The 19,588-nt window shown below is 37.4% G+C and overlaps 2 protein-coding genes across 2 annotated transcripts; both read right to left on the bottom strand.

The window, feature by feature from the left end:
• Nucleotides 1-431: 431 nt before the first annotated feature.
• On the bottom strand, nucleotides 432-11,300 carry LOC129101510 (outer dense fiber protein 2-like). The gene is made up of 17 exons (XM_054611356.1): nucleotides 11,098-11,300; nucleotides 10,197-10,313; nucleotides 9,742-9,875; nucleotides 8,812-8,941; nucleotides 8,583-8,714; nucleotides 8,417-8,491; nucleotides 8,253-8,324; nucleotides 7,609-7,725; nucleotides 6,443-6,640; nucleotides 5,697-5,806; nucleotides 4,984-5,119; nucleotides 4,729-4,839; nucleotides 3,700-3,963; nucleotides 2,907-3,007; nucleotides 1,834-1,996; nucleotides 815-940; nucleotides 432-722 (listed from the first exon to the last, which is right to left on the bottom strand). Exons 1-17 carry the CDS (start codon nucleotides 11,200-11,202, stop codon nucleotides 576-578), a joined length of 2,238 nt encoding a protein of 745 aa, XP_054467331.1. The 5' UTR covers nucleotides 11,203-11,300; the 3' UTR covers nucleotides 432-575.
• Nucleotides 11,301-13,573: 2,273 nt separating this feature from the next.
• Nucleotides 13,574-17,547, bottom strand: LOC129101238 (protein SET). The gene is made up of 8 exons (XM_054610961.1): nucleotides 17,303-17,547; nucleotides 16,326-16,383; nucleotides 15,611-15,753; nucleotides 15,406-15,509; nucleotides 15,200-15,313; nucleotides 14,825-14,995; nucleotides 14,524-14,655; nucleotides 13,574-14,436 (listed from the first exon to the last, which is right to left on the bottom strand). Exons 1-8 carry the CDS (start codon nucleotides 17,373-17,375, stop codon nucleotides 14,413-14,415), a joined length of 819 nt encoding a protein of 272 aa, XP_054466936.1. The 5' UTR covers nucleotides 17,376-17,547; the 3' UTR covers nucleotides 13,574-14,412.
• Between the last annotated feature and the right edge of the window lie 2,041 nt (nucleotides 17,548-19,588).

Raw genomic sequence — 19,588 nt, 5'->3', positions numbered from 1 at the left:
CATTATAAATGAAAAGATTTTTGTTGTATCAAATTAATCCCAAATTAAATAACAGACTCGAGGGATTTATAAAAAATCCGAAATGTATTTCTTATGTTTTTATATGTTTCAGAATGAGCAAGAATGTCTGGAATTATCAAAGTTGTTAATGGGGTTTGGCATAAGTAAGACAACACTTTTTCTAATTCAAACAGAAATAATATGTTAAAGTGCTATTAAATATTAACACCCCTATTTTTGTAAGTCAAATTAGGGCTGTTTATTATGTGTTTTATTAGAACCACCCTTGTCAAAAAGGTGAAAATGTTTTCAATTGACATGGAGGATGTAATATAAAAAAAAAAAAAGAAAAGGCCATCAGAATCAAGTGTTATGCAGGAAATTATATATACAAAAGCATATAAATAAATAAATTTGAGGCAACTATAATGTGAACATTTAATTTAAAACGTTTTATTAATTTCATATATAGTATAAAACTCTCAAGTCAAAAATAGCAGTCAATAAAGGTAATTTAGGTCTATTGTAATGCTTTGGCAACGTATGAATGCTGGTCAGGTTGCAAAATGTTGCAGTCAGCTGGTAAGCAAAGAGTCACCGAACACGTTTCCATATGAGGTTTTGAGAAAATGGACGTAGTTCTGCAGACTGCGGTTTGTGGAGTCGGACTGCTCCAGTCTGTCCTTCACGTTCTGAAGCTGACTCTGGAAACGACGCTCCATCTGAAGGAAAACAAACAAACAGGAACAACAGATGAGAACCAACAGTTTGTGTGTCATACGTGGAAACAAAAACCACGGACATCGTGACGCACCTCCTCTTTGCTTCGCTGGAGCTGATTCTGCTCCGTTTTGGCTCGGCTCAGCTGGCTCTGCAGGTCCAAGGCTTTAGACTGAGACGTTCTCTCTTTGGCCAAAACCCTCTGCATGCTGTCGTCCACCTGCAGGGAGGAAAACATGTTGAGGTATACGTATAAAATAACAAAACACTCAGTATAGATAATGTTAACTGCATTTCCTGACATTCTTAGTAGATCAACATCAAAGAGAAAGCTAATTAATTATTTTATTTAAGTTTATAGCGATATTTAGCTTTTAAATAAAACCATTTATAATTATTGTACTTTAAAATCGGAGTACTCCAGATGTGTTTTTGTAGACTCCTAGATTGGCACTTTGATCTGCAATTCTTGTATGAAAGATGCCATAAAATGTTATTTGAAGAGTAAAATACAATGAAAAATCCTGACTTTTATTCCCGTGTGTTTGTGTCAAGCTGTTGTGAACTTGAGTAAACTCTCTCGGTTGTGACGTTGTCGGTCATTACTCTTAAATTCAGCGCTTAATCCAAAAACAGCTCAGATATAATTAGATCAGATTATTGCAATCCATCAAAACACAATAATTAAAGAACCTTTGTGGTATCTAAAACCTGCCCAGCATCTGCAGCGTTCTCATTCAATACTGGACCAATTTTCAAAAACAGTTTTCCTAAAATCATTTTGGAAAAATACAGAAGTTTCCCTTTAAGAAGCTTTATAACTCCAAACATCATCTCTATACAGATTATTGCATCAAAAAACAACACTTCACTAAAACCTTCATCTGTGCACTTTTGATTCAAAGCTGGAACCGATTTGCCTTCAATATCCGAATGTTTACTTCCACAACACTAAAATATCACAAAAGCCTAATTTCTTGCTTTACCTGCACTAAACAAATTGAAGCAGCATGAAGGAGGAGAAGCAAACAGTCAGGAATATAACAGGTGACAAAGTCCAAACTTATTTATAGCATAAAACATTGAAGTTCTTATGTGGCTCAAAGTTCCGACCTGTCTCTGAGCGTCGTCCAGGGTTTGTTGCAGCTGTCTGGTCAGGACGCTGCACTCCCGCGTCTTCTCCTCCAGCTGCTGCTGAACGCTGCGGATAGTGGCCTCCTTAGAGGGGAGAACCTGAGACATCTCTTTGTTTTCCACCCTCATGTCCTCCAGCCTCCTGCAACAAACATAGATACATACAGCTGCAGTTTGGAAAATGTAGAGAAACCATTTATGTGTTGTCTGCATTCATCGTAGCTTCAAAATGTATATATTATTGTTCAAAGAGAGTTCTGTAAAAATGGATGGATTACTGAACGGGTCTGCAGGCCTAGGAGCCTAAAGTGTCCCCCTGGGCTTCACCTACAAAATGTCACTCAAAGAGACACATACCAACCAGGAATAGACTCAAAATGACCTCATAGAGATATGAAAAGACGGCAGAGAAATACTACGCAGTTACAAAGAGACACAAAACAACAACGTAGAGACATGAAAATACTACAAAGAGAAACAAAATGACTACAAAAAGGGGCAAAATGACCACAGACAAAAATAAATACTACAAAAAAGACCAAAAACAACTACAAAGAGATGCAAAAAAATACAATGAGACACAAAACAACTGCAGTGAGAAACAAAGACATTACAAAGTGACTCACAAAACTATGAAAAGGGGCAAGAAAACCACAAAGAGACACAAAATGTCAACAAAGAGACTCAAAGCAGCGAGCAAATAGACGCAAAGCTCCTACAGAAAGGGGCAAAACCACCACACAGAAAAAATAACTACAAAAAGGAGCAAGGTAACTACAAAGAGAAGAAAAAAGAGATTAAAACAACTACAGAGAGATTCAAAATGTTACAAAAAAATGTCAAAGATATCACAAAGTAACTTGCGACTTTGAAAAAGGGCAAACCCACCGAAAAGACACACAAAATGACCACAAAGAGACTTAAAATGATCGAAGTCAGGCTAAACATCTATGTAGTCAGTGTGTCTTGCTCCATGTAGGAGCGGTGTTTGGGTCTTTTGCATGTCTGTGCTCATTGGCTCATAATCCACCGTTCTCTCCAAGCGTCTGTACCTCTCAAAGTTGTGTATTTTCTCCTTGAGAACGTTGTTCTCCTCCTGCAGCAGCAGGTTCCTCTGCTGGAACGTCTCCAGCTGAGTGCCCTGCTGTTCCACCTGTGAAGGAACACATGTAACCATCAGTTATGATAGAAATCCAGCTCTATAGGTCTAAACCTCCGGCCATATAATAGCAACGGCCCCAGTATGAGTCAAGACTGGATCAAGTGAAAGGTAAAGAAAAAGGTTTTATTTCTCTTCCATAATGTTGTCAGACTCCTTTAATAACAATCAGTGGCAAAAACAGACAGTTATGACGTAGAGGAGTCGCACAAAGAGATTAAGTTACAGTCTGTTTAGCATCTGCAGTGTTCTCCATCAATAAAATAAGAGATAAAATAAGATAATCCTATATTAGTCCCAAATTTGCAGGATTACAGCAGCAGAGTGGACAGTGCAAACAGACAAATAAACAAATAAGAGATGTAAATTGAAAAACAAGATCAAAACAAGTATAATAAATAAGTAAACACACAGTAAAAGTAAAATAAATAAGTCGAAAAATGTTAAAAAAACAACAACAAAAATATGCACAGAATATGTATATTGCACATTGGATATATAGGATTGATGTTGAAGCACATTGGATCTAAAATATATTAGTTACTTATACACAAAAACATGGGAAAAACCTTTGATTTAAACAAACTAACAGCTGAAATACAACAAAGTAAACCTTCATGATCGTTTCTATTTTTTCTCCTCCCAACTTTCAAGACTATAACAAACCTCTCAGGTTGTTTCGGTACCTTGTGTCTGACTTCAGCGATGGCCGCGTTGTGCTCCTCGTTCCTCCTCTGGTGGGCGTCGGCCTCCTGCTGGGCGGCTCTGAGCTGCTGCTCCGTCCTCCTCAGCCGGTCGGGCAGCGCCTCCATCTCCCTGATCCGACCCAGCAGCTCCCTCCTCACCTGCTCCGTCTCCCTCTCCAGGCTCACCCTCGCCTCCCGCGCCTCCTCCTGCGTCAGCGCCAGCTTCAGGCAGTGCTCCTCCGACTCCAGACGGACCTGCTGGACCTGGGGGAGGGGAGAGGTGTGACTTCAGTACTGACAAGGCAGACTTCAAACACATCTAAACACATTAGATCTTGTGTTTTTGTTTTGCAAAAAAATATTTGATTTGTTGTTTGCAGAAATTCTATTTGTCCCTAGATCCACTTTGCAATCACACATTGGTGGAAAAAGTATTCAGATCCTTTACTGCAGTAAAAGTACTAATATCACACTGTGGAAATACTTCACTACAAGTAAAAGTATGCAACTGTTATCAGCACAATGTAAAAGTTTAGTAAAATGTAGAAGTTAGAAGTAAAAATACAGCATTCAAAACCTTACTTAAGTAAAAAGTATATATGTATTATTAGCAAAATGTACGTAAAGTATCTAAAGTAAAAGTAATGATTGATCAGTAAAGTATTTTAATATTATATCTGATGTTTCTGGATTAATATCACTGCTGCATTAATGTGTATGTTGCATGTTTTTAACTAGTTTAATCTACATGAATGCATCATATTCTATAAGATCATTTATGTTTGTAGCGTCTCTGTCTTTGAGAACCTCGTATCTCTAAAAAAGAACAAACAGTTTTCAGCTTTGTGACGATGTATTTTGCAGCTGATCCAAGAAACCTTTTAAAGAGTTTATTTATCAGAAGAAGTAGGAGGATTTTCTCAACACATAAAGGAAACACTTCATCCTTCAGTTCATCACAAACATTCAACATCAACACATCTGGAGATACGTTGTTTTCAGTGGACAGGAAGAAGAGTGTGTCTGTACCTTCTTCTTGTATTTCTCCACCAGGTTTTCTTGCTTTTTGATGGAGGATTTCAGCCGACGGGCTTCAGACTGCAGGTCGCGGAGCTTCTCCTCAGAGGACGTCAACTGACCCTAAATACGATGGAGGTTTATGATAAATGCCACTGAAACACATTTCCTTTAGTGATCATATAAGATGAAACATTAAAGGAGAAGAAGCTGTCAGAAGAAAAATGTACAATTTTGAAGTAGTGTTGTAGATTATTTTAAAGGTACCCCGAGTCTTTGGTTGTCCAGCTTTGTGGAGGCGTTTTCAGCACTGAGGTGATGGAGCTGATCCCTGAGCTCCTCCCTCTCCGCCCGACTCCTCTCCTCCGCTGAATGAAGCTGAGAGTTCAGCTCCGACACCTGACTGTGACAGAAACATCCACTACAATTATATGTTTTCCAAATTCATAAAAATACATCTTCTTTTCTTGACTGATTAACTACAAAATTAATACATTTAATTCTTATATGACTTTTAATATACAGGATTTAACAAATTACTTGAATAAACCAGGAAATATGTGAAAGATGTATTTTTTTGGAGCCATATTTTAGTTTGTTCTAAACATATGGCCTAAAAAAAATTATAATTATTCCAAATATTTTCTCTTAACTAAATAATAAAAAAGAATTATTAAAAACTTAAAAACTATAAAAAGTAATAATTATTCCAAGTATTTTCTTTTAACTAGCTAATAAAAAAGTCATACTTATTAAAAACTTTAAAAAGTAATAATTATTCCAAATATTTTCTAATAATTAATATTTTCTAAATACAAAATGCTGCAGAGGCAACATTATATGTGTTTTTTCTTACTTCATTATTTTGCATTATAAAAATCTAAATTCTATAATTAAAAAGTAAATTAAGTTAAATGTGAAAATGTTTTTTTTGTGCCTTCCTGCCGCACACATCATGGTGTTTTCTCACATTTACTCACAGTTTGAGAGCAGAAATGTCTTCTTCCAGATGTCCTTTAGCCGCTGCCTCTTTAGAGTGGAGGAGGCACCAGTCACTGGATGTGGACAGAGCTTGAGCCAACTGGGACTCCTTCAATAGAAAACACAAGTTGTTTCATTATTATTTAGCCTGTCCAGTTATTTCACACCTGAAATACACTCAAAAATAATTTAGTAAAAGTTGCTGAGTCTTCTGAACAAATGAGGTAAGAGTTACAAGACAACATTCACAGTAAAGTCAAACTCAACAAGTGAGAAACTGTTACTTAGAATCAGTGATATTGGTGACAAGAGGTGCCTGCAAAGAGCCAAAAAGGATACGACGGCAAGAATTACAGGAGTGTCAGCTGCAGAACCACCAGACTTCAGAGCAGCTTCTTTCCTCTGGCTGGGAGACTCATTAAATCATCCTCCACCCTCCATGTATAATATAGTTTGTTTGTGTTATTCGTTATGCAGCAAAATGGGACTACACAACTGCATTTCGCTGCACAACCCAGTTGCATTATGAAAATGCATAACCAAGAGGCTTGCTGAACTTCCTTTGAACTTGATTTGCATAAAAGCTCATTTACATGCAGGATAAACCACAGAGAGGTCTGTGGATCATCTTTAGAAACCAGGACCTTGTAGAAAGACATGTTTCTTGGTAGAAAGGACCCGTCTCTGCCCACCACACATGTTTCAGACATCATCGTGTGGACCTGAGATTCTTCTAAATACTGACCTTCTCCTGCAGTTTTGCCGCGAGCTGCCTGGCGGACTCCTCGGCTCGCTCGGCCTTCTGGGTAAGAAGATCCAGCGCCTCCCGGTCTTGCCGCCCCTCCTCTTCCTCCTCTTCCTCTCTCCGCTGCCTCAGATTCTGCAGCTCCTCCTGCAGAGCCTGCAGCTCCTCCTGCTGCTGCTCGTGGCTCTGCTGCATCCTCTGATCCACACGGAGAAGGAAACTCACTCTCAGGTTTCAATGGTGGAATGTAATGAGGTACATATACTCACATACTGTACAAATATGAGGTACTTTAAATACGATTAAACAGTTTGAACATGTCCAGTAGCTTACATATTACTTCATTGTGTCTTTAAACAAAGCTATTAGTAAATTACAGCTTTACATTTGCACTGTATTTAAGAACAATTTTGAGGTACTTGTACTTTACTTTAGTTCCATTTAGTGCCAATGTATACTTCTACTCAACTACATCACAGAGGGAAATATCGTACTTTTAACTTCACTGACTATTTGACAGCTCTAGTTACTTTACAAATTACATTTTTTGCACAACATTCAAACATGCAAAGAGCTTCTAAAGTTGTTATAAATATGATTTATTATTAATTAAATCCTCCAACAGTTTATAAAAAAAGTACAAATTAAACAATTAGTTAATTAACTTGTTAATTAAATTAGCTGGCAAGTATTTTGCTTAATGTTGAGGTAATTTTTCGTGCAAACAAGAAACAAGATTTGCTGGTTTTTCTTCTTTTTTGCACATTCCTGCGTATTTTCTTATAATATTTTGTATTGTCAATTTTTGGTATTTTATTTATGTTTCTTCACTGTTTTCCCTTACTATGTTTTTTCATTATTATTATTATTATTCGAAACATCAAGGCACTTCCTCGTATGTGTAAACCTACTTTACAATAAACTTCTGATCTGCTACAACTGTTTCATATCCTTCTTCCAACACTACAGTGTTTTCTAACCAGAGGCAAAGTGACGAAAGTATAAAATCGTCGTCATATTTAATATCATTACAGTATCAACATGCTGGATTCTGATTGAGTATCACTGACAGGTCATGTAGTCAACAAAAGAACAAAGGTTTTTGAATCCCTCGTAGCTAAAATATGTTTACTTGTGTTTGTTTTTCGTGTTTTCTGTCCACAGACCTGAACCTGAGCAGCCAGTTGGACCTTTTCTGCTTCTGTTCGGTCCAGCTCAGATTCCAGATGGCAGCGGGTCGTCTGCAGGATTCTTGAAAGCTCCTCCGTCGTCTTCACGTTGTCCTGCCATGAAAGAGAGAAGCAGAAGGTGAGGAGGAGTTTCTACTTGTGAACTCCTGAACCTTAAACGGGACATTTGTGATGTTTAGGAGTGTGGTTGTATGAGGTAAGAATCTCCACAGTCAGTGTTTTACTACAGTAGATGGAGTTTATAGAAACAGACAGGAGAACCAGCACGGGAGCAAATCAATGTTCTGCTGTGGACGTATTTCAGACGAATAAAAGAATCAATATCAGTTTAAGTGAACGCTATATTTAGAATATTTCCACCTCTTTAGTTTGCTGTCAGACAGACTGTTATCTATGCTCTCTTCAAAGACACCAGACTTCATTGATAAAACTGTAATTTTACCTCACAGAAATACTGACTATCGAGAAAAACCTCATACAACCACACTGCAAAACATCTAATTAAAAGGTGTGTGAGAGATATCAACCTTTATCCACCGAGCTATGACAGAACAAAACTTGTGTCAATGTTCTCGTGAACCAGTGCAGCAGCAGAACAAATCTGATGGCAAGTTTCAAACCTTTTCAAAGTCCAAATACACCGCCAGCTTAGAGGCCTCTTTCTCCTTGTTGGTGAGTTTGGCCAAGAGTCGCTGGAAGAGAAGAAGAAAAACAAGAAGTTCCTCCTCAGATGTCTGGTGTCTGATGATAACGTACCTTATATAACCAGGTGATGATTACTCACAATGTTCTCTGCTTCACTGTCAGTCAGTCTCTTCTTTAAGGCGTCTTTCTGTTCTAACCACACCGATGATTCTCTCTGTGGATTTACAACACAGCACGCAAACAACAGTGAGGAGAGAATTACTGATGTTTGATTCTCCTTCATTTGTTTCTTCTGCTTCCCGTACCTCGTATTCACTCCACTCTCTGAGGAGCTCTCGGAGGCTGTGGTTCGTGTTGTCAAACATCTCGATCTTCTCCAGCAGCAACTCCTGCTGCCGTCGGAGTGACGCTGCGTGCAACTTTGACAGACGCTTGTCCTAAAATAAAAATAATGGATTTATAAAAACATTCTCATGTACAGCAAAAGAAGCCCGCCTCCATTCATCGATCTTGAATCTATCCTTCAAGATTTACCTGAGAGAGGCTGTCCGTGGTTTCCTTCAGGGCTGTCAGCTGATTGGCTACTGCTACGCCGTCGATTTCTACTTCTACGAGCGCCCTCAAGAGAACGTCTGTATCTCTGTGTTGACCCCGAGAATCCGACCTGTAAACAGATAAAATAAGACACGATAAGATAAGATTAAATGAGATTAGATAAAATAAAATAAGATAAAATACGAATAAGATGAGATGAGATGAGTTAAGATACAATAAGATATGATACGATGAGATAAAACGAGTTAAGTTAAGTTAGGTTAGGTTAAGTTAAGTAAAGGTAAGTTAAAGTAAGTTAAGTTAAGATAAGATAAGATAAGATAAGTTAAGGTACAATACGATACAATAAGATATGATACGATGAGATAAAACGAGTTAAGTTAAGTTAGGTTAGGTTAAGTTAAGTAAAGGTAAGTTAGGTAAGTTTAGGTAAGTTAAGTAAGTTAAGATAAGATAAGACACGATAAGATAAAATAAGTTAAGGTACAATACAATATGCGATACGATAAGATAAACCTTTATTGATCCCCAGAGGAGAAATTCAGGTGATGCAGAATCACAAACAAATAAATGTTTACAGATGAATAGTGGTAAAAAAAATTATTAAGGAGGTATATAAAACTAGAATAAGAAGTAAAAATATAAACTATACAAGAGCAATTAAAGGCAAAGTTCTAAAGGTAATGCGGTGGGGTTAATAGCAGCTAGTCTAGTTTATGTAAAGGGTTAGTACACCAGAATAACATTATTATGATGTTGATGGTGTCTCTATCAATATAGCAACTTAATAGAAATACAACATAGTAAACATAAGAACCTAACTTTAATTAGTTTTGAACACTATAAAGTGTGGGTTTCCTTTGAATATGAGACACCAGTGCAAAGCTTTTGTTATCTTAAGACTCTTACCTCTTTGAATGACGCATGCTCTCCTGCTCTCGGAGGAGGACACTGAGGTTTTTGGATACTGCATCGAGCTCTTCTTCCTGCTCCTCGTCATCATGTCCGACTGCACTTTCTGATCGATGCTCCGCTCTGCTTCTCTGATCATAAGAGACAAAAAATATAAACAACGTACGACAGGGCTGTACAATAAACAATACATATCTGTAGTATCTGCAATCAAACCAGGGGCTGAAAATATTTTTGTTAAAGGAAAAGATATTCAAGTTCTGAAGTATTTAATAAACTTTGAATATTGTGTGTTTACAAACAGCAACCATCAATGCTACCTAGTATACCTTTAAATTCAGATTTATTTCAGTGCAAATTCCTGCCAAATGATCCCTTACTCTCTGCAATTGTTTTCATGTTCCTGAATATATATCTTTATTTATCTATCGAGAGATAAAATGTAAAGAGACCTGACAGTTGTACGAGCCCACGTCTCTTCTGCAGGACAGTCTTCCTGGAGGAATCCACGGCGTCCGGACCTTTGGCCTCCCTCCGTCTCCCCTCATCTGGGCATCATTTGTCCTATTCTGCATTCAAAAATAAAGGATTCCACAGGTAAAACACATAAAACTTTATTATGAATTAATAATTGAGTCTATTTAATTGTTAACTCTTGTGTTAAAAGGGAAATGTACAACTAACTGTGACGAAACTAACAAATCAGGCAGGTAATTCATTTCTAGTGGTGGAAAGTAGATAAGTACATTTACTAATGTACTGTATCTAACTGCAATTTTTAAGGTACTTTATATATTGTATTTTCATTTTCTGCCACTCTCTCAGGGGGAAATATTGTATTTATTTCCACCACTACATTTAATAACTTTGGCAACTTTGCAGCAGATTAATAATAATAAATATAACAAACAAATGTATGTTATATTATAGATTAAGATAAAACTGTTTTGATCTGTGGGGAAATCCACAATCTACCCAGCAGTATATAAGTATTACAATAGCACTACTTTTACCAGCTGCAACATTAATGTGATGAACACTTTTTCATGTATTTTATATATGTATGTTATATATTATTGTGAAATGGGATATTCTGCATTCTAAAACTTGAAGTATCTACTTGTAGTAGAGTATTTGTATATTGAGGTGTTGCTCCTCATGCATATAATGGTGCTCAACTATGACTTCATGCATTTCCAGTTTGCTCCACCTGTGAGAGCTCAGACTCACCTGTGAGCAGCTCAGACTCACCTGTGTGAGCTCTCAGACTCACCTGTGAGCAGCTCAGACTCACCTGTGAGCTCAGACTCACCTGTGAGCAGCTCAGACTCACCTGTGAGAGCTCAGACTCACCTGTGGGGTCTTGCTGGGACTCCTCCTCATGTGCACGTGCACAGGTGTAGCCTCAGGTACGTGCACGTGCACCGGCTGCACCAGTGGTGACTCACTGGTTTTCATTCTTCCGGTTCAGAATCAACAGAAACCCAAATAAAGTCGCATTAAATGAACCAAAAGGGTCGTTTATTATCAGCGTGCTGCAGCCAGCTGCTCTCCTCCATCATGAAATCTGTGTTTTGTCTGTGGTTTGGCATCGACACAAACAACGCCTCTGATTGGCTGATTCGCAACATCTCGTTCTGTGATTGGCTGAGGCGAGTTTACCGGAAGCGTTGCCCGTGGTAACCAGAGAAAGTAACTGGTGATGTTTAAACAAAACAGTTAAAACGCTTTTATTATATATCTCATATCTTGTTCAACTTTTTTTTTTGTTTTACTCTCCCTCTTTCTTAATTAAATAAATATTTTTAAAAAATCACAATGGACAATAAAAACAACGCCTCTGATTGGCTGATTCGCAACATCTCGTTCTGTGATTGGCGGAGGCGAGTTTACCGGAAGCGTTGCCCGTGGTAACCACAGAAAGTAACTGGTGATGTTTAAACAAAACAGTTAAAACGCTTTTATTATATATCTCATATCTTATTCAACTTTTGTTTTTGTTTTACTCTCCCTCTTTTTTAATTAAATAAATATTTTTTAAAAATCACAATGGACAATAAAAACAACGCCTCTGATTGGCTGATTCGCAACATCTCGTTCTGTGATTGGCTGAGGCGAGTTTACTGGAAGCGTTGCCCGTGGTAACCACAGAAAGTAACTGGTGATTTAACAAAACCGTCAAAACGTTTTTATTATATATCTCATATCTAATTCAACATTATTTTTTATTTTACTCTCCCTCTTTCTTAATCAAATAAATAAATAAAAAAATCACAATGGACAATAAAAACCAGTAAGGAGCTCAAAATGGTGGCTACCGCGTGTTTTTTATTTTTATTTTAATACATGTTTTGAACGGTATGAATACAGTAATATACACTTATAATAGCTTTTATTTAGGAGTAAATAACAATTTGACCGTTTTGTGACTGTAAAGTAAAATGTGCGCAGTTAGGTTTTTAAAATGAAAGCGATGGCATCATTTCCGGTTTCTGTAACCGTCACTTCCGGCCCCTTAGCTAGCCTGAATAGCAAGCTAACGCTAACGCTAACTTCTTTGGAGCTAATCATTTCTCACGTTCACTAATCACCAGACTTTATGACATAAACACTACAAGTTAGTGCTTATTGACCGAGTTAGCACACTTAGGTGGTGAATATGTTAGCTCACTTAAGCTTAAGAACAGCTAGATAGGGAGTTTAAGCTAGGCTAGTTGTTAGCCGTCCATGTGCGTCAGGGGCAGTGATGACGCACAGGCGGAGAGCGCGGGTTCTAGAGTTCCTGCAGATAAACAGGGTTCTCATGGACTCACTTATGTGCATAAGAACCCATAATGATGCAAGAAAGATATGCATCATAAAACATCTAAATATTAAACTTAAAAAACCCTTTTAATACATCTTTTTCTGTAAAAAGTTTGAATTTTAAGCACATTTGTGTCACTTTTTGCAAATTTAACTATTAAATTAAATTGTGAGATGCTATTAACAGCCACATCATTTATTATATTAAACAAATTCAGTCTATTATGAAGTAATAATCCACTTCTCTTAATTATGGAACAATAAACTGAATTAAATCAGATGGAATTAAGTTTACTCCTGTAACTTAAAACATATATTGGTGTCAATTTGTTATGATAAAGACTTTAAGATCAAAATAAAATGTGTCTCAATTAGGCAGAAAATAACTAATTTACTGGAAAGTAAGTAGTGTTTAAAGATGTTTTTTTTTTTACTTTAAATCATGCATACTGAAGTGATCATAGTTATGTTACTAGTGTGGTTTTGCTTCACTTTGCTATCTTAATTCAGTAGGTTTAAAATAGGGAGATAAAGTTCTTTTTTTCTAAGAGTACAGTCTTGGCAACAAAGTCTTATCCTAACCAAAAGCTCATATTTGGGAGCAGTAAGTTCTATTCAACTAAAAATCTCTTTAAGTTTAACTACACTGGCCTACTTTTTCCAGTTTATAAGTCACCTTTTTGTTTCTGATAACTGATTTTTGTTCATTCCTCTCTCCAGGTTAGGCCTTCCAGCCCAGTGAATGGCCAGACACAATCACAAAAAACAACTTTGACGAGTCGGCGCACACCTTCCTGGCTTTAATCACCCAGCGTCTACTAAGAGGAGACTTTGCTTCGAGCCTCCTTGTGACTCCAAAATCCTTCAAGAGCTGACGGGACTCTTTAATTGTACAAATCCACCCAGGTGCCTTTGCTGCTACCTAAATCAAACTTTTTTTTAAATAAATTTCTATGCACCCACTTGTAAACACAGTAAGTTTTATTATTGTAACAAAGCAAGTTTTACACCTCAAATTTAAAACAGTTTCTTTCCCACCCCACCCCTCCCAGCGGAAGATGAAAAGGTGATTAAATGCAACTTCTATGAGACAACAGATCTTATTTTATTTTTTACCCATGAAGCAGTGGGGGCCAAAATTTACAAGCTTGTTTTTTTTCCATTTTGTTCTTTATTAAAAATGTCATTTCAAATCTCATGGATATCTGTAAAACAATACAATGAAAAAAAAAAAAAAAAGTCCCATAGAAATGGTGTCAAAATAACCACTCTCCCCAATAACCAACATACTCCTGCCCCTCCCCAGCTTACCCCACCCCCTCCCCCTAAACATTACAAGTCAAAAGGAATGAGCTGGTACTCGTTAACCACATAGGGGGAAAAATAAAATAAAAATACAGTTTCTTTCAAGGGATCAACACCCCAACTGAAAAAAAAAATTAAATGGGGGAAAAGGAATTGAGGTCAACTAGCGCTGGGTCACTACACCATGGCTTCAAGTCATTTTACCACGACCTTTAACAGGAGGAATTCTGTGTGAATTGACTTCAAATTCTACTCAGGATGCAGTGCTGATTCTATTTTTTATACATTTTTTTTTTCATTATTATTACTATTGAGATGATTTTGGGGGATGGTACTCACAATTCAGGGCAAAGTGCCAATGGCCTTGGATGAGTCTATAGAAGAACATAAACATGGCACCAACAAGGTGAAGAGGCTTCAGAATGGAAAATGAAGCACACACAGATTTATAAAAAAAATAAAGTAAAAAAAAAAAAATTTAAAACCTTTGCTCCCAAACATGAGTGGAAAAACCAAACAGGGAATAGAAGGTTTAGGGTCTGAGTAGATGATATTATTTTAGTCGTCTTCTCCCTCGTCGTCCTGAAAGAACAAGATATCAGAAAAGTCAGTGACTGCTGAAGACAAGCTACTTTTAGCGACATCTGTGCAACTACACTCTCATTTTACCTCTCCATCTTCTCCATCGTCATCATCATCATCCTCGCCGTCTTCATCTCCCTCCTCGTCTATGTCCTCCAGACCCTCCTCGTCCTCTTCATCGTCCTCACCTTCACCCTCCTCGTCATCCATGTCAGGAACCTAGAGAAAATAAATCGCTTTTAGCACTTTTGTCTTTCAGTTATTCCACACGTAACAAAGTTTCCTTTCCTGGAGGATGGAATACATACACAAAATGAAAATACGTAATACGTGCAGCTAATTGTGGGAAGTGGCAGCTGAGGATACATTAACTGGCTCGCAAACATACCAGGTAGTACTGCAGGGGGTTTGGCCAGATGTCATCCTTGATGACCTCTCCGAGCTCGTCAGCGCCGGCGTCAGCGTGATCAGTGAACCAAGTGAAGAAGCTCTCTGGCTCTTCATGTTGCCTCTTCCTTCCTGCTTTGTTCTGTGTCTGGCTGGAGCGCTTGGTCAGGTCCTACAAAAAAAAAGAAAAGACAAATATGAGTGTTTAAATTGGTGAAAACTTTCAAATTCAAGCTCTCGAAATAGCACATCAGCTTGAGTAGAAACATATCAGGGGGAATGTCATCCAGCTGGTTGCTGGTAAAAAGACAAGCTGTATGTTTAACCACCACTCTACCTTACTGACAGCCCACACTCAAAGCAATACCACACATACCTTTCCTGATTTCCATTTGATTTCTGTCGACTTTGAAGACGGGTCTCCGCTCTCGTTCAAATGGAACTCTTTGGAAAGTAGTTTGTTTTCGAAGTACGGATTTTCATCGAAATACTAAAAGACAAAAGAATGACAGAAGGGTAAGAAAACAAGAAACACCTTGCATCTGCATGTTGTGTCCATGTGTGCATCTTTGCAATACTTACAAAATCTATTCTGTAGCCTGACTTGATGTCTTCGAACTCTGTCACCTCCACCCGGCTCAGATAATGAAGTGCTTCTTCATCTTCCTCTCCCAGTAGGGCAGATACTGTGTGGGGGAAACACATTATACAGATCAGACTTTAACTTGAGTCCCTGTCAATTTGGCTCAAACTAATTATGGCAGTTAAAAAAAAACATGTTGCTCACCTTGTGGATGGTTGACAAACGTGGTGACCCAGAAGTTGGGGATTTTGGCGATCAGTTCTGACCTCTTCTGAAAGAATGGCTGACGGAGTTTGTTGTATTTCTGTTCTACTTTGAGGATCTCCTCACTGGCTTGCTCGTTCAACCTAAAAAGGGGAAAAAATACCACAACACAAATTAAAAACAGTTCAATTTCAAGTACATTTATTGCATAATATGTTTTATTTATTATCTTAATCTGTTTCTCTGTACTTGAGCTGCTGCAACATCCGAATCAATAAAGGAATATCTACAGTACCAGTCAAAAGTTTGGACACACCTTCTCATTCAATTTTTTTTCTTCCTACATTGTAGATTAATATTGAAGACATCCAAACTATGAAGGAACACATATGGAATTATGTGGTAAACAAACAAATGCTCAACAAACCAGAATATGTTTTATATTTTAGATTCTTCAAAGTAGTTGAATGAGAAGGTGTCCAAACTTTTGACTGCTACTATATATATATATATATATATATATATATATATATATAAAATCAGGCAGAGGGAAATTAAAACAGGACACCATGCAGATTTTCATGGCAAACACAGATCCAAGCAGCTGACTTCACTAGTCAGTTCCTCTTCATTTAAAACGTGTAGTAATAAGTCTCTTTCCAGTTTTCTGCGGGAGAGAAAACCAGCTCTACAGGGACACGTTGGGACTCTTTACCTGTCAATTTCATTTTGAACTTCATCGATGTGTTCAATTGCTTCTTGCTGCTCTTTCTCTGCAGGGAAAAAAAAAAAGAAAAACACGAGTTACAAACAGCATCACAGTCCAGTGCATCAAATAAAACATTGATTTACAACCAATAAAGCATCAAGTCGTGCATGCGTGTGTATTTAAAACAAATGATGCATCATTGTGAGTTTCTTTTTTTTTAGTTAAATGCACAAATACATTTATTATATTTAAAGTGTTTACACTGTTTAACCCTGCAGGACACGTGACTCCTTTAAAGCCCGGGTTAAGGGCAACATGAGGAGCAGGCCGCGTGGTTTGAATGTGTGTGTGTGTGTGTGTGTGTGTGTGTGTGTGTGTGTGTGTGTGTGTGTGTGTACACACACACACACACACACACACACACCCCACTCTGCACCCACGTGTCTTAAAACACAACAAAAGCACACATAAATCAAAAAAACAACAACAAAAAAACACACAATTTTTTTTTTTTTTTTGTGCTGCAGAATCACTACAACAACAACATTAGCTTAGCATGCTAACTGCTGAGCTAACTGAGGGTAAATATTAGCAAAAAAACACACAATAAATAAATAAAATTAAACATAAATAAATAAAACACACATATATATAAATAAATAAATAAATATGAAACAAAGCTGCTTAAGCAAGTCAAGTCAGCAAAGCTACAAGCTACATGCTACAAGCTAGCGCGGCCCGGCGTGCACAAGCTAACACGCTAGCATGCTAACACGCTAGCATGCTAACAAGCTAACAAAGCTAACAAAGCTACAAAAACGCGACGAATTAAACCGCAGAAAACAAAACGACCACACACGTTCAAAAGCAACACAGTGCACTGGTGCGTCGGGCACACTACAGCCGGACTGGGAGCACTGGGAGCGCTGGGAGCAGGGCAGTAAAATGGCGGTGCGGGAGGCCGCCATGGCGCCGCTTCTTACCGGAGGTCTCGTCCGCCGCGTCGTGGTTCGAGTTCAGCTCCTTTTTACTCACTTTCGCCGCCGAGGCCGACATGTTTCTCCGGGGCAGAGGTCTGTGAGGTGACTACCTGTGTGTCGGTTCGTTTTGTTTCGTTCTCCCCCCCCCTGGAAAGGAAGCGTCGTTGGTTCGATCCCCGCAGAAGGTTCGCAGCGTGCAGAGGCGAAAACAACGTGCTGCCGTCTCGGGGGCGCGCAGCGGGCATTATGAACGCGCGCGGCTCGGCGGAGGGGAGACGGGGGCGCGCTCCGCCTCCCGACGGGGTCGAGCTTCTCTTTTTTTTTCTTTTTTTTTTTCGAACCAAGACTTTAACCTGAAGTTGCATTAAACATTAAACTTCATACTTCTACTCATGCAAGAGGGAGTTATTGTACTTGTACCTTAAGTTGCATTAAACTCATGCAAGAGGGAATTCCCTCTTGCATGAGTAGAAGTATGAGTTATAAGTTGCATTATTATTATATTCCTTTATTGATCCCCATGGGGGAATTCAAGTGTTGCAGCAGCTCAACTACACAGACACAGACAATAAATACACATACTATACAACTACACAGACAATAAATACACATACTATACAACTACACAGACAATAAATACACATACTATACAACTACACAGACAATAAATACACATACTATACAACTACACAGACAATAAATACACATACTATACAACTACACAGACAATAAATACACATACTATACAACTACACAGACAATAAATACACATACTATACAACTACACAGACAAGACAATACTATACAACTATACAATAAATACAATACTATACAACTACAACAATAAATACACATACTATACAACTACACAGACAATAAATACACATACTATACAACTACACAGACAATAAATACACATACTATACAACTACACAGACAATAAATACACATACTATACAACTACACAGACAATAAATACACATACTATACAACTACACAGACAATAAATACACATACTATACAACTACACAGACAATAAATACACATACTATACAACTACACAGACAATAAATACACATACTATACAACTACACAGACAATAAATACACATACTTCATACTTCTACTCCACTATATCAAGAGGGAGTTATTGTACTTGTTGCATTATACTCATGCAAGAGGGAATTCATTCTTGCATGAGTATAATGCAACTAAAGGTACAAGTACAATAATTCCCTCTTGCATGAGTAAATGAGGAAATTGCAAATTTCCCCGCTGCAGGACTAATAAAGGATTATCTTATCTTATCTCTTATTCCCTCTTGCATGAGTAGAAGTATGAAGTATAATGCAACTTAAGGTACAAGTACAATAACTCCTTCTTGCATGAGTAGAAGTATGAGTTATAAGTTGCATTATACTCATGCAAGAGGGAGTTATTGTACTTGTACCTTAAGTTGCATTATACTTCATACTTCTACTCCACTCATGCAAGAGGGAATTATTCTTGCAGTTGCATTATACTTGCAAGAGGGAGTTATTGTACTTGTACCTTTAGTTGCATTAAACTCAAATGCACTCTTGTGCAGTGCAGATGTAAAGCTGTAATCTACTAATAAAGTAATATGCATGCTTGTTTTCTTTAAAGTTCAGGTCCAGAAGCATGCATATTACTTTATTAGTAGATTATAGCTTTACATCTGCACTGCACAAGAGTACAACATTTTTGATGAGTAGAAGTACATTTAGTTGCATTATAGTCATGCAAGAGGGAGTTATTGTACTTGTACTCCACTCCATTATCTTAAAGCTTTGCAGATTTAGATGATTAAAACAACATATGAATCAACTTCTTATGATGTGTTATAATTTAATCTATAATATATTAATATTATATTATATTATAGATGAAGCTTTAAGATTAGTTAGATAGGGTATAATTTAAAAAGACACGAAAGAAATTATTGTGCCAGAGTTTCATTCAAGATTACAACTGAATAATAACAAAAAACAATCGAATAAAAATATAAACATTTATGAAAAATTGAATTACATTTATTAAAATAAATAATACTGACACCATTGCAAAATATAACACAATAGCAATACGTTTAGTAAACTAAAATATGAAAAGTATAAGAAGTGATACTAACACCAGTGCCTAATGGAAACTACAATAAAAAATAGTAATATTAGGCATTATATCTGGCGCTATATAAAGTGATTTAAATTAGTGCATCACTAATTATAATACAATAATAATATATATGAATATGAATTGGAAATTAGCC

The sequence above is a fragment of the Anoplopoma fimbria genome, chromosome 13 (genome assembly GCF_027596085.1).
Source record: "Anoplopoma fimbria isolate UVic2021 breed Golden Eagle Sablefish chromosome 13, Afim_UVic_2022, whole genome shotgun sequence".
Taxonomy (NCBI): Eukaryota; Metazoa; Chordata; class Actinopteri; order Perciformes; family Anoplopomatidae; genus Anoplopoma; species Anoplopoma fimbria.
The sequence above is the reverse complement of the archived record's forward strand: the minus strand, read 5'-3'. Positions and strand labels throughout refer to the sequence as shown.

Excerpts from the sequence above, each read along its gene's own strand:
- LOC129101238 (XM_054610961.1), bottom strand. The coding sequence starts at position 17,375 with ATGTCGGCCTCGGCGGCGAAAGTGAGTAAAAAGGAGCTGAACTCGAAC. Across the intron at positions 15,754-16,325 it reads GTTCAAAATGAAATTGACAG|GTTGAACGAGCAAGCCAGTG; the intron begins GTAAAGAGTCCC and ends TCCCCTTTTTAG. Across the intron at positions 14,656-14,824 it reads ACCCCCTGCAGTACTACCTG|GTTCCTGACATGGATGACGA; the intron begins GTATGTTTGCGA and ends TATTTTCTCTAG.
- LOC129101510 (XM_054611356.1), bottom strand. The coding sequence starts at position 11,202 with ATGAAAACCAGTGAGTCACCACTGGTGCAGCCGGTGCACGTGCACGTA. Across the intron at positions 8,942-9,741 it reads AGCATGCGTCATTCAAAGAG|GTCGGATTCTCGGGGTCAAC; the intron begins GTAAGAGTCTTA and ends ATCTGTTTACAG. Across the intron at positions 723-814 it reads TCCAGCGAAGCAAAGAGGAG|ATGGAGCGTCGTTTCCAGAG; the intron begins GTGCGTCACGAT and ends GTTTTCCTTCAG.